The 17,344-nt window shown below is 34.9% G+C and overlaps 1 protein-coding gene across 4 annotated transcripts in view; it reads left to right on the top strand.

The window, feature by feature from the left end:
• Lrba (LPS responsive beige-like anchor protein) overlaps positions 1–17,344 on the top strand; it is a 683,057-nt gene that overhangs the window by 606,666 nt on the left and 59,047 nt on the right. For all 4 annotated transcript variants that reach the window (XR_013344428.1, XM_026384651.2, XM_077803581.1 and 1 more), the window contains exon 48: positions 1,464–1,631. Coding sequence is in view for 3 of the 4 variants with exons in the window: in XM_026384651.2 (XP_026240436.2) it covers positions 1,464–1,631 (168 nt within the window). In the remaining variant the exon portion in view is untranslated. The remainder of the gene's footprint in view (positions 1–1,463; positions 1,632–17,344) is intronic.

Genomic DNA, 17,344 nt, shown 5'->3' with positions numbered 1-17,344 from the left:
TGTTAGTAAATTTGGGGACTGGGTATGTAGATCGGTGGCACTTAGTATGCACAAGGCCCTGGATTCAATTCCTCCAGCACAGGGAGAAAAAATAAAGGTTATTTTAAAACCCACAGAGTTCTTATCTATGCTACAAAACAACAAAAGAACATCATGATCATATACTTTTACTCCAAAAATGGTGCTCATTTCAATGAGATACATTACCAAATATAACTTGGTATACTTTTTTAATTGAGCTTCAACATTTTAAGTTCAAGAATTATCTATTGGTAAACTAATCCATAATGTTAAACTTCTATTTTGGAATTATTTAGAACATTATATAGTATAAAGATGAAAACCGTCCTAAAAACTAATTCCCAGTTTTTAAGCTCTTTAATATTTATAACTTTGTAAAATTCAGCAAATGTGTGTTGTTACCTATTGTATTTTTGCGAAATGCTAGTAAGTGGGAATGTCATGATGAATGGGAAGTGGATCTTGTGCCCAGTATTTCAACTGAATACTTGATTATGTTCATTCATTATTTATTGGGCAGTTATGTTAATAACAAAATATTTGATCTGGTTTGCTATTAATACCTAGAATATTAATATAAGTATCCAGAATATTTAGTTTGTTAGCAAAAAAACTCAACAAAAATAACTAAATAATTGGGTTAATAGTTGTTGTACTAGACAACAAAATATTTTAATTCCAGAAATATTATAAATATTTCAAGTAGATAGTAAATTTTTAATGTTTTCCTATTTGCTTTCCCAAAGTCACCTTTACACTGTACAACCTCCATTGTTTGAAGCATAAATTGAGTATCTGCAAGGCCTGAGTTACAAATGTGACCAGAAGAGGCCCAGTCCTCACAGTGCTTACTGTACTGCAGGAGCATTCTGAAACATAAGCAGTGATTCTAGTTCAGAACGATAAGTGCCAGAAAGTCTTACATCATATACAAAGGAGAACAGATTCTGTTAGGAAAAAAGGCTATCAGAATTAACTTTATTTTATTTTTTCAAGGCAAAGGAATTGAATCTAGGGCCTCACACACTAACAAGCACATAATCTAACCACTGAGCAACATCTATCCCCAATTTTGTTTTGGTGAGCTTGTTTTTGATTGTTTTCTGACTGGCCTTGAACTGGCAATTCTTCTGCCTCAGCCTTTTAAGTAGCTAGGATTATGGACACCCACCACCAGTTTTGTTTTCTTAAAGTCCCCCTCCTTTTTTATTTGATTTTTATTAGTTTTGTTTATTTTATATTTTGGTTGTCTTGGGGTGGGTGCCAAACCCAGGGCCTCAGGGGTATTGGGCAAGTGCTTTGCCAATGAACTACATCCCCAGCCCTCTTAAAGTCCCTTTTGGTAGTAAGTTTAATGTTAAACTTTTCTATTTGTTCTAAATATATATCCGCTTTAAAAATAGAATTCAGCCTGATGATATTATTTACACATTTTTTTTCAGGCCCTGGAAAGTGAATTTGTTTCCTGCCAGCTTCACCAATGGATTGATCTCATTTTTGGCTATAAGCAGCAAGGACCAGAAGCTGTGCGAGCCCTCAATGTGTTCTATTACCTGACCTATGAGGGAGCTGTCAACCTGAATTCAATCACTGATCCCGTGTTGAGAGAGGTAAGTTCTGACTAAAACACAAACTGGTGGTATTAAATATCACCTTCACTATCCCTCAGTTGTACTAGTGGAGAAACTGAAACTAGATGGATGAAGTGAATTAAGCAGGGTAAACTATCAATTAGTGACTTAGTAGTGACTTGAACTCAGATCTTCCCTTCCACAAAATGTTTGCCTCAACATGCAATGAGAGCTTTTTCAGAGCTATTTACCATTTTTGTAGCTTTGGAGACTGCTCACATGATTTAAAATACTAGGAAATTGTGATTAATTAATGAAATATTGGGAGCATAAATTTAAATGCAATGAAACATTTATATGCAATACATAAATACATATATAATTATATTGAAATCAATAGTTGAATCACAGTATAAAACTCTCCTGTGTCATTAAACTTGGTGTTAGATGTTAATGAGATTTGTGTTATCCTTGTGAATTATTTTCTAAGGTATAACACTTAAAGTATAATTTTGGCAAATGCATTATTCATAAAAAGTTCTATGGAGGGCCATGTTTTTCTAATCTATTTATACATCCAACTTACCTTATATGAAAAATTATAGAATTGAACAGATACAATCTCAAACATATATATAATTTTAGAAGAGAAACTATATTTAAGGAGCCAGAGGCTTTGATTCATAGGAAAAATTGCATATTTTGAAAGATACATTATTTGTGATATGTAAGGTTTATTATTTTTCACCAGGACATAATATATTCCTTTATAGTTCTACTTATGATGTAACTGTGTTGAAAATACATAAGGACATTTTAAAATAAATTGGCATGTTATCACTTGGCTTATGTGCTTGATAGAAATTAGTACAGAAGCAGAAGCATGGTGTACCAGATATGCATTTGCCCTGATTTGTTCAAGTTTTGAATTGCTGGGGGTTTTTTTATTTTTATTTTTTTAGTTGTTGATGGATCTTTAGTTTATTCATTTATTTATATGTGGTACTGAGAATTGAACCCAGTGCCTCACACAGGCTGGGCAAGCACTCTACCACTGAGCCACTGAGCTACAACCCCAGCCCCTGAATTGCTGTTTTTTACACCTTAAAAACTGTGGAGGCAGAGAACTAAGTCCTATGAACTCCTGAAGACACTTCCAAAGCCTCAGAGTTTTTGAAACTGTTCCTTCCAGAACATTTTATTAGAAGGACTTAATTTTATTAGAGGAACAACTGACTGCGTGACATAGAACATACATAGAATTCTGTTTGTAAAATTGAGGTCAGATCAATGTGCAAGTAGAATAACAAAATAGTGCGCCATTTTATCCTTAGAATAGAATAGCTTGAGTGTGTTTACCTTCTTTTATATTGTTTTAGTGAGATTTGAAAAGTGTTCCTTTATTCTATAACATGCCACTGCTGCTTCAACACCCATACTGTCATTTTGTTTTTCCATGTTCCCTTATGGTAATTGTTCACATTGCTACATATCCGGTCTACAACTGAATTCACACTATAAAATTGATTTATAATGTTTTACTTCATATACTAGATATTTCTTTCCTTTCTATATAATCTCTGTGTTTTTAATTTTCAAATTCCATAATATTTTGTAGAGTTACTGTGGAAATCTACTTAGCATGATTTTTCCCATTGTAAGATGCTATTTAAAAAAAAAAAAAAAGGACTTATTTTGGTGTGTCTAAGATGATGTAACTAGCTCCTCCTTCAACTTAAAAGTAATCAAAGTCTATGCAACATTTACATCATAAAGATGGTGCTCAACCTGTACCTGTTTGTTATGGCCAGTCAGCTGGTTATTTCCTCTTTCAGTGCTCAGTATGATTGACTTTTTATTCTGGGTGCCCTCAACATACACCAATGATTTCCAAAGAAGGTTACTGTATTCTCTTTACAGTGTAGTCTTAATACAGCATACTGGAATGATGGGAATATTCATATCCACATTGTACATTACAGTGGCCTGGAGCCACATGTGGTTGTGCGCTTAAAATGTGGCTAGTGTGATTGAGGAACTGGATATTTAATTTTAATTAATTTTAGTTAATTTAAATTTAAATAGGCACATATGACTAATGGCTATAGCATTAGACAGTGAGATCTAGAAGACTGTCATATATGTCTTTGGTAACTATGTTTTCTGACTGTGATTTCAGGACCTATGACCTGAAAGTGAGACATTAAGTATTTTAAGTTAATTTGTTAGGTAAGAATTTGAAATTGGGCGTACAACATTTAGACATTAGATACATAATGAAATATAGGTATAAACTAAATTATGTATTTTTTTTACCTCAACTATATAAATAAGGTTTTGTTTTTATTTTTGTGGTACTGGTAACTAAGCAGTACCAGGATTGCTCTACCTCTGAGCCACATCCCCAGCCCTTTTAGTTTTTTATTATGAGACAGGTTTTCACTGTTGCTCAGCTTGGCCTTAAACTTGTTATCCTCCTGCCTCAGCCTCCTGAGTTGCTAGAATTACAGCTATACACCACCACACCTGGCTCAAATAAGTTTTTTTAAATTATGATAAAATAAAATACTTAAAATTGATCATTTTTACCATTTTTGAATGTATGCTTCAGTGGTATTAAGAACATTCACATACGGAAGTGGCTGTGGCCCAGTGAGTGGTACAGTATGTGCTGTGTGCTTATTGTGCACAAGGCCCAAGGCAGGGCAATAGCATCACCCACATTGTTGTACAGCCATCACTACAATTCATCTCCTGAAATTTTTAATATTCTTAAACTGAAACTTTCTTCACATTAGAGAATAATTCCCCTTTCCATCCTCTCTTCAGTCCCTGACAACCACCATTAATTTTTTTTGTCTTTATGTATTTGATTATTCAGGGTACCTCATATTAATGGAATCTATATTATTTGACCATTTGTTTCTGACTTATTTTATTACCATAGTATCTTTAAGATTCATCCATGTATAGCATGTATGGAATTTACTTCCTTTTTAGGGCTGACTAAATTTCTGTTATATGCCGTTGCCACATTTTGTTTATACACTTTTCCACACATGGACATTTTGTTTTTTTCTTACCTTTTGACTTTTGTGAATAATAAAAACATTGGTGTACAGGTATGTCCCTGCTTTCAGTTCTTTGGAATATATGCCCAAAATTAGAGTTGGTGAATTATGTGATAATTCCATGTTTAACTCTTTGAGAAACCACCATACCAAATAAATTTTTTATATTTATTTTTCATGATCATTATTTGTTAATTACTATTTAAAACATATGTTTAAAGTTTCTTTGACTTCCCTTTCTCTCCCACAATAACTCCCCACTCTGTCCTCTCTTCGATTCCCGGCGACCACCATTCTGCCCTCTGTCTGTATGAGTCTTATTACTCTAGGTACCTCATGTAAGTGAAATCATATATTATTTGTCTTTTTTTGTGTCTGACAGGTATTATCAGAAAATTAAGTCTTAACCACCCTGATTTATTTTTATATACACATATATTACACATTAGATTCTACATTCGTTAAATATGTGTGACCTATGATGATCTACATATAGTATGTATGTTTTTGAAGTGAGAATATGTCTCTTTGTTATTTAGTGTTATTAATATAAATATGCTTTTAATTCACAAAGCTTTCTGAATGTGATTAAAATATAATCCTTTATTATTGCCTTTCCATAGCATTGGCCAGTGCTAACTCTTATGGCACAAGGCGGTGTGATAGAATAAACAAATAAATACAATGATGTAGATTTGATTCCTTTAATAACTACTAGTTGTTTGATTTGGATCCTACTCAACCTCTATTTCCTCAAATGTAGATTTCGTATGATATTGCCCACCCATAGAGGATTAGATAAGGTATCATTATATGAAGTGCCTGGCATATCAGATCATAATATTCTGCAGGTGTTATTCCTTCCCTCATGTTGTTCCGAGTTAAATCCAGGTTAGAAAACACAACTGTAAGATGACATCATAGAATTATAGCATATTGACACTAGAGAAGCGGTTAGAGACCATTTCCTAGGGTACACATGCAGAGTTCATTGTAAATTGAGACAAGAAGAAAGCAGAAAACAAAAATATGTCATTGATTTATTCATTTTTTTCAATAACCTTTTATTGAACCCAAATTATTGAAATAAGGTTAAAAGGTTGAAAGGCAAGTCCTGCCCTCACTCAGCTAGAGTTCATTATCTAATGAAAAAATAGAAATAAGTAAACAATTATAATACACTGATAAGTTTAGTATTAAGATAAGTATACGCATGTATATATGCACAAGCACAGGGGATGGGTACTAAACTCAGACTAATTAAACCCAGGCATATTTTTCTGGGAAATGGAAGGTTGGAGCAGCATATTCAAGGATGATTCAGATCACTGAGTAGAGTCATGGGCAATGAATATCTACACAGAAGATACTTCTTAAGTTTGTGGCATATATATAACAGAGATCATGGATGGAGAACTGGGTGTATATGAAATGGATTGGAGGTGATAAGGTAAGAGGGAGAAAGGAACCAAATCATAAAGGGCCTTCAATTCCATAAAAAGTATGTATATATGGCATACAAATACATTTACATATTGTTTATAAATTATAAAGGAAATGTAATTGCATTCTAAGACAGTGAGAACAATGGAAGGTTTGTAACATGACCACGTGTGTGTTTTAGAACCTGTCTGGAAGAAGTTTGAAAAGATGAAAACTGAAAAGTGCCTATTGGATTTTTCTCAATAAGAAACCATTTGTGACCAGAGATAATAGTTTAGAAGCTAGGGGATTGTGCTGTGAGTGGGAGGTGAAGAGATAAACATGGTACAGAAGAGAAAGTGATTTAAGGGAGGTTTTGGGGGGAGCTTTGTTTGTTTGCTTTATAGCACTGGGGCTGGAACCCAGGATCTACACATGCAAAGCAGGTGCTCTACCACTGAGCTCTATCCCTGACCCTATGGGAAAAATTGTTAACAACTTTATTGAGATATAATTCAATTCATATGATATAATTAGGTTATTGAAAACATATAATGGATTTTAGTGTATTTACAAAGTCATGCAAGCATTACTACAATTTAATTTAAGAACATTTTTGTCACTACAAAAAGGAATCCTTGTACCCATTAACAGTCACTCTTAGGGAGACTTTTCTCTTTTGGGTTTTAACTGTGTTTCATTGGAAAAATCCAAGAAATGGGAAACATGTCAGATATACAGAAAGAAAGCATGGAAGAGACTATCAAGCTAGAAGAAAGTGGAAAGGAACAAAATCCAGAGCACAGATAGAGATAAGCTCTGGATGGGAGTGAACCACAGTACCTCTTCTGAAACTGGAGAGAAGGGCATCCTGGCAGGGGCCTTGCACAAGTCAGTGTCTGAATGAGGGGGCAGGGCAATAGCATTATCTATGCAGGTTCCTACCAAGGATGAGCCAATTGTTATGGAAATTTCTGACTAGTAATAGATGCCTAATAGGTACTGCTTTGAAGTTATTAGTTTCTTTCTGTTATTTATTTCCTTTATGTAGTTTCAATAGCAAGAAAATAAGTGTTAAAAAACTTGAACAGAGGTATATATTTCTGTGTGTGTGTGTGTGTGTGTGTGTACAGACACAGGAATGTTTTGCTTGGAAATATGGTGAAGTGTATAAAAAGGGATTGAGGGAGAAGAGGGTACAATAAAACTGATAAAGAGATATTTTCCAAATGACAAAATATGGATCTGAGTTGGACTGAATAGATAAGGAAAGCAGGAAGGAGTTGATAAACTCAGAGAGTTTATGTTTTTATTCATTTATTCAACAAATATTCATCTTGTTCAAGGTGCTACAGAGCTGAGCAAGACAAAGTTCCTGCCTTATGGAATTCATATTGTAATGGAATGCACAGAAATAACTAATAGAGACTGTAATCACAGTTATGATTTGTGCTATAGAGAAGATAAAGGCAGAGTTGGTGGTAGGGAACTGTTTAAGGAGATGGTCACAGGCTGCTTCTCTGTCTTCATGAACTCTGGGATTGCAGTGAGACTGTACAAGGACATGGAGGAAAGTGGCTCCTGCTTGTGTGGCCACACTTGTTCCTGTAAGCCCCCACTGGTACAGCCCCCACGTCAAGTCTTATCTCAGAGCTCCTGGCAGTTGTAAAGCTTTCACCATTGCTGTCTATGAATTCATAAGCCAGCCCGTCAGCAGGCCACACCCATCTTTTCTTCAGAATCTTGTTCCAGTGAGGTACTTTCACATCACTAATATTAATACATTTGTACATCCACTTGACTTAATTAAAGCATTGTTTCTTGAAAATCATAGTAATGATACCAGGATAGATTTGTGCCTTTCTTAAAAGTGTAAAAAGCAGACCAGACCAATTTCTGTTTGGTAGATCTACTTTTCTTATTTCTGCTCTAAAATAGTTTAGTTCAGAACACTTTTGCAGTCACCCAGTCATGCACAGATGCAGGATGACAATGTACAAGTCACATATTTGTCTCTTACTTGGCAAAAGCCCCATTCCTCTGGAGGAAGTTGCTGTTCTAGAGAAAGTGGTTAATACATATGGCATAGTAAGTGATCATAAAAATAATCTCTCTATAAAAAGAGCACTAAACGATAGAAATAATAACCATAAGAGGAGGAAGAGTAATCAGAGAAACAGCCTGCAGCACATTAAACTTTTATGTTGTTTTTAATTTTTAGAAAACAGCTGGGTTATCAATATACATGTCTGCATTTACATATATCACACACCAGAAAGAATTTTTTTCAGGCAAACATGCTAATCTTTTTCCAAATATCTTGTGACTCCCCAGCTACAGATATATTCTTATTTTTAGCTGTTTATTCTGCAGATGCCTTTACCCCTTTTTATTTCTCTCTGGTATTATTTTTTTTTCTTTTCTCCCTGCTTTTACCATATTTTAATCGACTGTATTTTCCCATTATAAAATATATTCTTTCCTAGACAGGGATGAACAAATAACAGTTAGTCATTTTCTGGTTATTACTTCAATGATGGAGTTCAGTTGGTGAGAAATAAATTTTTTAACAACCCTCAACATATGTACATACGTGTGTATGTGTGTATATGTCTGTGTGATGTAAATTGAATATGGAAGTACAAAGGAGGAGCAGCCAATTAGAGTAAGTCAGATTAAGGAAGTAATAACTGAGCACAATCCTTAGGAAATAACTAATGAAGTAGATGAAGCAAAAGAAAGAGAAGAAACATTCAAAGCAGTGAGTGTAGCATGTGGGAAGGAGCATCAGTGGCTGTGTGAGTGGAATAAACTACATGTAGGTGAGAGGCGTAAATGAAGAGCAGCAAGATTGCTGATGTCTCCCAAACATATCTGGAAACCGTATGTGTTTATCATTAGTCCAAACCACCATCACTATCTCCTCAGGGACCAATGTGAAATAGACTTGCTCACCTATTTCTTTACCTACCTACATTCCACTTCCACAGAGCTGCCAAAGTAGTATTTGAAAACTATAACTCAAGTCATGCTACCCCTTACTTAAACCTTCCTATTTCACATTAAACAGAGAGTAAGACCCACATGATCTGGCCATGCCTACATCCCCAATCTAATATCATCTCTTTCTCTCCTTCATTTATGTGTCCTATCATACTGACCTTCTCTCTGTTTCTGATCATGTGAAGTTTATCACTGACTTGACACTCTTTTATGATAGCTATTTATTCTGAGTACCCCAGATTTTCATTCACTTTCTGGTTCCTAGTTGTGTATACATCAGCTTGAAGTTCATCTCCTCCTCAGAGAGGGCTTGCCTTCAGATACACAACCTAATTATCTTTTTTTTTTTTAATTGTCTTAGTTCATTTGTGCTACTGTAACAAAGTACCACAGATTGATTTTTGTTGTTGTTCTGAGGTTTGAACCCTGGGGGTGTTTTACCAATGAACTATATCCCCAGCCCTTTCTGTTTTATTTTGAGACAGGGTGTCACTGAATTGTGCAGGTAGGCCTCAAACTTGCAATCTTTCTGCCTCAGCCTCCTGAGAAGCTGGGATTACAGGCATGTGCCATCATGCCTGGCTAAACTGAGTAATTTATAAACAATAGGAATTTATTTCTCTTATTTCTGGAGTCTTGAAGTCCAGGAAAAGGATGGCAGCAAGTTTATATCTGGTGAACTCTGTTCTCCATTTCCAAGGTGGCACCTGTCCCTGCATCCCCTGGAGAGAAGAAACACTGTGTCCTCACAGGGCACAACATTGAAAGGCCGAAACTAATTTCCTCCAGCCCTTTTATAAGGCTCGATGCACTCATGAGGATGGATCCTCTTTTTTCACATACAATCATTGACTAAGCCCAATTACTTCTTTTTCAAAGTTTCTCACACTTCATCATTCTTTTCTGAATCCAGATCCCTTATAATTTCAAGTGTTGAGTATTATAACATTCTCTATAGTCTTTTTCCGCTGTGCAGTTTCTTTTTTCAGTGTACCTTGAAGAATTGAGTTTCCCAAATTCTCCTTTGTGCAACCCTCCTCTGCTCAATGTCTTCACGTGGTCCCCAGTACTTGATAGATAGAGGCCAAATGCCAGGCACGGATGGGTTTCCTTCCTTTTATTCCCTGTCCTACTACCTTACACAGTGCTCCTTTTTTTGTTCAAGCTGGTTTTTAGCCACAAATATCTGCCTTTCATTTCCTTTCATGCCACTGCTCCTCCTAGAAGATCACCCTCATCTTCAATTGTGTAAGTTCTGTCCCTCTCTTAGAAAGCCTGCTTGAGTTTCACTTTTTTAGTGTAATATTCACCAAATTTTATTGCCCATTTCTACTTCTGACTAGTATACAGTTGAATCAGGCTTCCTGGTAAAGTTAACTTGTGAGAGGGTAGAGAACCTGTCTACACAAGTGCACTACCAGGGTCAGAATAGCATGCACTTCCGTGGGACACGACAGGGAGAAGAGTGCCTTACGCTCAGTGCTCACTCAGCAGCCGAGTTTTACCCAGTGCTGGTTATACAGCAAGCGAGCCCAGAATCCTTGTGACTCATCTGGGATACCAGGGAGACAAAATCAAGATTGAGATGAACACGGTTCTTGAGAGCAAAATGGGCTGTAGGGAGGACAGAGAGCCTCAATGGGAACACTGGTGTTGCTACTACAGGGACCAAATGAATCCCAGGGAAGCTCTGAAAAATGTCACTGAAGGGAGTAATTCTCATTTCTTCAACCTGACATGCCAGAGTGATATGACAACCACTTCCATGTCTTGCTACAGCAGAGACCATTAAGGACAAGTAAGAAATTTGGGAGGATATATGTGATTTGAAAAAGCTCCTTAGGTAAATCTGTTTATTGTCCTCTTTTCAATTTTCCATGTGGCTTTCCATATAGAGAAAAAACAAATATAAAGGCACAGTGAGGTTTGAAATTGCAGGAAACCTACAGGTATCCTTAGTGCTATATAAACTTCAGAAGGTGGGTTGGTAACAGGGTAGCCTAACAAACTTTGCCAAACGCCTTAACTATTTTTCATGAATTTACCTTCACTTACAGTCGAAGAGACCAGATGATCTCTTTTTAAAATTCATTTAATATGCAAAATTTTTATTATGGAATAGGGTAACAGATCCCCATCTACCCATTGAACAAATTCAATAATTATTAACATTGTTGGTCTTGAGTTGTCTCAAAAGGGACTCAGTCTAAGCAATGTGCTAGGTAGATTCATTAAAAAGTAAGACAGCATTTCTGCCTTTAAGCTATTTATTTTTTGACCTCTAATGCAAAATTATACTGAAAATGAAAATATACCACAGTATAAAAGAATATAAACATTAGCTGTCAGCCTTCATTTTTTTTTCAGAGGGGATGAACAGACCTCAGTTATAAGATATTTAATCCTGAAGTGGTAAATTTGTTCATATAATTTCTCTAATTAAAATACTTCCATCCAAGTTCTTAATTTTGGCATAGTGGGGCAGTGTGAAGTTAGGCAGGTCCTGGAGACAGACTGCCTGTGATTAAAGCTGAGCAACACCACTCTGTAGCACAGTGATCTGGGGCAAGATAGATAGATAGATAGATAGATAGATAGATAGATAGATAGATAGATAGATAGATAGATAGATAGATGTGTATATATATATATGTGTGTGTGTGTGTGTGTGTGTGTGTGTGTGTGTATATATGAATGAGATGTAACACAGTGTCTGGTTGGTGTTAAGTAACAATGGTCATCATTAAGATTAATAATAATAGTTATCCAGTCTCTACTTATATTTCTGATCTTAGTCCTTTCCAGCGTCCCCTCATCCTATATTGTGACATGCAAGGTGTCATACTGCCTTTTAAAGCCCTGCATATATGCTCTATTCCTCTTTTTTCTATTCCCTTTGTCTATGTTGCCTCCTTCTCATTCTTGAAGACCAAAGTCAGGTTCCTCTGGCCTTTCTTGACCTCCTCTAGACTGTTGCCATTCTTCCCTTATCATTCTCACAGAGCAATGTGCACAAACCTACTTCTCTACTGCCTGTTTATTTAATATTATAAATATAGAATAATTATCTGTCCTGTTACTTATGCCATTAGTTTCTTTAAAAGCAGAGACTGCCAAGTATTTTTGTACTTCTGGGGTTTGACACATTAGTACGTGTTCAATAAATATTCATTGCATGAATGGCCATACAAGGCAACTTGATTCAGTAGGGTTACAGCTAAGAGACACATTACTACCACGGTTACAGAGCAGCCTAGTATTGAATCAAACATTCCATTAAAACATTTCCACTAAAAGCTTGCTTTATTATTTAGCATTCTTATTCATCAATTCCCAATTATTTCTCTAAATAGCCTGTTACTACTTTCTATAATAAAATCTGAATTCAGCAGGCAGCATTCCAGATGTTGAAATACCCAGTAATAAAAAAGGCCATGCAAATACTTCAAGATATATTCTAGTAAAACCACATATTTGTATTTTATAAATAGCATCTCAAGTATTACCCAGAGAATTTATTAATGGATTTTCAAATGGAAATATTATGAAGAGATTTTCAACAAGCTGTGTATTCTACTGTTTTTATGCCAACTATTACATACTTGCATGATTTTATAGCCATATATATGGGAAAAGCATATATAGAGAGAGGGGTAGGGGAGGGAAGGAATAGACACACACATGATAGAATGAAAGGAAGAAATAAAGAAAAGAATCAGAAGTAAAGGGAAGTAGTTTTGGCTTAGTGACAATGTAATGTTTGGCTTTGACTTAAGAAAGTCTTCTCTGAAGTAAATTTTTTAGTCTAGCCAAGGAAACAAGTCAGCTCAGCACAACACCCAGTAATCAATAATAAATATTGTAAAATTTTCTTTTAAGATGGGAGTTAGTATAGAAATAACTTAAACATATGGATGCAATTAATATATATGCTGCTTTTCTAATGCATACAACTTTAAATTGCAACTTTAAATTTTATCCCCTTCATATTTACATCTAAAACCACTACTGGAAGAAGAAAATAGAAATGAAACAATTTAGTAAGAAAAAATATGCCATTAATATTTTAAATTTTTTTAACATTACTCAAATTAAGTTTTAGAAAGCTGTCTTAAAGATTCTAGTCTACCTCTAACAAGAAATGTTTAACAAGACTTCAAAGCTTAGATTTAATTCTTTAAATATTTACAGTCAGACCCTCTAGAGATTTGCACTGTGCTACACACCATAATGTTACTTGTGCCGGTTTTTCTTTCCTTAGCGCATTTGAACTTGAATTGGAGAACGACTTGTTGGATATTTGGCAGTCTCCACTTCTACCTAACTAGCCACAGTACCCTGTGGAGCCCTGTTAAAATCTAGCTTTGATATCAGCAGATTGAAAAAAAATGTATATCAAATGACCACTTAGTCATCATGTCTAAGTTTGTATTTAATTCCCACAGGACAAAAATCCTGATAACATTAACTGCTAAGGCAAACAGACAGGATACACAACAAGAACCGGACAGGATGGGATGAAATCCCCAGCAGAAAAGTATCTACATAGTGTGAGTGGTCTTGCTGGTGACATCTCTAGCCAGGTTTAAAAAAAAAAAAAAAAAAGACAAAGTGTTATTTAAAAACATGTAGAAACCAGGTTCCCTCTTCACCTAGGGAAAGAAAAACAGTTACTTTTTAGTAGTCAGAACAATATGATCACAATATTTTAAAAATAGTAAATAAACCTAACTCAAATTCTGCAAAAAAAAAAAAAATTTAAGGTTGAAATGTGTTCAGAGTGTTTAGAAATATATATATATTTAAACTCAATGAAGCATAAATGTAAAAAATAGTCTTTCAGGGCTAGGGCTATATAGCTCAGTGGTAGTGTGCTTGCCTTGCTTGTGTGAGCACTGGGTTCAATCTTCAATACCACATTAAAAAATAAATAAATAAAAATAAATTTAAAAATAAAGATATTTTTAAAAAAATAGCTTTGGGCTGGGGATGTGGCTCAAGTGGTAGCACGCTTCCTTTGGCATGCGTGCGGCCCGGGTTCAATCCTCAGCACCACATACAAAGCAAAGATGTTGTGTCTGCCAAAAACTAAAAAAATAAATATTAAAAAAAATTCATTTTCTCTCTCTCTCTCTCTCTCTCTCTCTCTCTCTCTCTCTTTCTCTTAAAAAAAATAGCCTTTCAGGGAAAATGTAATTTTTAAATATGTGGCTATGGAATATTTTAAACTTAATCAGATAGATTGAAGACCTTTTAAAATTTTGGAAAATTAGACATAAAGAAAAATATTTTTAAAAATTAGAAAAGAATCAGATTGTTATGTTTTCAAATAAAGATTTCACTTCTAAGAATTTTCATAAAGAATTTTTGTAAAGAATCAAATGGATATAAAAAGATTTAGGTACAAAAATGGTTACTACAGAACTCTTTGTAACTAAAAATTTGGAGAAAAAAGCTACCTAAACAAACTATGATAAAGAAATATTAAGTATGTAGAGAACCATTACAATGTGTAAGTTGAGTTGAATACATCCTACATGAAAACCAGTTGACAATATACTGATGAAAGAAGAAAATCTCTGGTTCTCAAAGTATATAGAGTATGACCTCATATAAGTAAAAATACACACACACTCTCTGACATGGGTTATGTGAGCACACACACATGCATGAACACTTCATGTAAGGCCTGGAAGGCTATGTATCAAACCGTCACCAGCTGTTCTCTATGGTGAAGATGAAAAGATTGGCAAAACAATAATCTCTGTTATCCCCACTTTTGACTTCTGACAGAGGATGGATTACTTTTGAAATGAACAACAACAAATCCACTTCAAAAGAAATCCAAACTAAGAAAATATAAAAACCTTTAGAAAGTCTGCCAATATTTTATATGATTTTATGAAGTTTAATTTATCCAGTAACATAATAGCCAGAAATACATATTTTTTAACCAGTTAAGAACCCCAGTAGATTAATTGGTCCAAAACTCATCAATCATCAATGTATTTTGCTAATAAAGTTAATTTGGTCATATTGAGCTTACTTTCTAACTCATTTACTTCCATTGAGTCCTCAGTTTTAACAATATTTTTCTACCTTTTAAGAATTAAATATTTAGAAAGGTACCTATATTTTTAAAGTAAACAGTATGTTTTCCTCCAAACAGTACACAAAATACAGCAGGCACACACACATCATGTTGTTAGGGAGTTCACAAAGAACGGAGGAAGAGCAGCTTCCAAATACAATAAAACTTATTTAAAAATTAAGAATGCAGTGGCAAAAATTCAGGGGAGTGTTAAAAGAAGGGAGAGAAAGGAGTATTTTTACCAACATAAAGGTAAAAACAGGTAAAACATGAAGTAATTATAATTTGTAGATATATGCATAGTCCTTTCCATTGGTGCCTCGTAACTGAGCCCATGCATTCCAGGCACATTAAGTTGAGGCCCAGCTCAGCCTCACTACAATCTCCAGTTCTTGTAGCTGTCCATCCACTATAGCATAATCCCAGCTGCCAATCTGAAAGAAACCAGCTAGTCAGAGCAGACACAACCAACAGAAACAAATGTCACTCAATAATGTTCAGCGGCACTGTGCTCATGGATAATTTCAAACAGTATCTCTGTCTAGAACATTGATGTGCTCATTCAAAACACCTCCATCTCTGGCTACTGGAAATGAGTAGATAAAGCAGCTGCCTAGAAAAATAAGTGGAATGTTTTCAAAGGGGTTCCCAACACCGAAAGCAAACACAGTGAAAACATAGCAAAAATTAAGTCTTAAAACACAGAACAAAACAGGAGAGTTAATTTACTGCATTCTGAAGGTTAAAATATTTCTCAAAACCAAAATATGTTTAAACTATGTCATGAAAGGATGCAGTCATCTGGTCAGTCATTCATATGGTAGGAACAAATAGTCTAATTTTCTCAACAGTGTTTGTGAGCACCCACTGTTTCAGACCACCAAATTGAGATAAAGAAAGGAATTAAATAACATGCTCCTTGGCTTCAAGAAACTTAAACCTCAGAGACAACACACACACTCACATATGTGTGTGCATTTCTCTTCCTCCCTCTTTCCCCTCTCCCTCCCTCCCTCCCTCTCTCATTGCATTGGCAGGGAAACAGAAAAGTTAAGACAACCAATTTAGAGTTATAATATGATTTACCCCATATTTAAAAAATTTGTTCTTAAATGTTTCCCAAATATGAACAGAATAGAATTTCAGTTGTTTCTTTGTACTAATAATGAAAACTAAAAGCAATGATTAAATTACAAATAGTTTCCAAGAAAACATAGTTATTATTCTGATAATTTATAAATCTGTCATACTGTCAAACATTTTATGCTGATTTTTCAGGTCTGTGCAATTTTTTATTCATCTTAACCTTACTGAAATGTTATATTTATTTTAAAATTTAGAGAACAAAATTCAGTCACTTGATCTGAGGCTATACTTCACATCCCAGTGTGAATAATGCCTAAAGGAAATGGGTTCATGATACAAAGCACTGGCCTGTGAATTCCTTGCAATAACTGAAAGGGGATTTTTTAAAAAATGCATTAAAATACTAGTACTTTGCTTTGTAGCCTTGGCTACATAACTTAGCTACTTATTTACTTCCTTAACTGATCATAATGAGTGAAATACAAAGATTGGCTTTACTGACAACTTTGATGCTCATTTAATTGACTAAGGGAAACTGTCTGATTATTGTGGTTTTGATGTACAATAATGTCTGGCATAATTTTATGGTATTTTTTAATGTAGGTTTTCAATTAAAACTTGACTAATCCTTACCGTTTATTTGGCTTTTCATTGTACAGTTCCTGCCCTGCACTGTGTCAAATGTGCCATCTGTGTAACACACTTCTGGCCAGAGATGCTTCAGGATTGTTTCTGGAACACTTGGAGTTGTAGCTGCATGAAATTTAAACTTATTACATTCAATACTTCTAATTTATTATATTGCTACAACCAATGTAATCCTGTTGTCCTGCTCTTAAATCTTACAGCAGTCACAACAAAGATTCCTCCCTCACCTTCCTAAAACAGGCTTGTAGACAACTCCCCCAACTATTTAACCAATGTTAACAATGCTATAAATACCAATTGTGTTTATGCTTTTTGAAAGATTCACTGCGGCCAGTGTTCTGCAGCAGTGCTGAAGCCAAAATGAGCTGTTGACTCCCACCGTGAGAGTGATGGAATTCTAAGCCCAAAATGCTTTTCCTTGGATAAGATAT

Source organism: Urocitellus parryii, chromosome 10 (genome assembly GCF_045843805.1).
Source record: "Urocitellus parryii isolate mUroPar1 chromosome 10, mUroPar1.hap1, whole genome shotgun sequence".
NCBI classification, from domain to species: Eukaryota; Metazoa; Chordata; class Mammalia; order Rodentia; family Sciuridae; genus Urocitellus; species Urocitellus parryii.
Note: the sequence above shows the minus strand (reverse complement) of the source record. Positions and strands in the feature narration are given on the sequence as shown.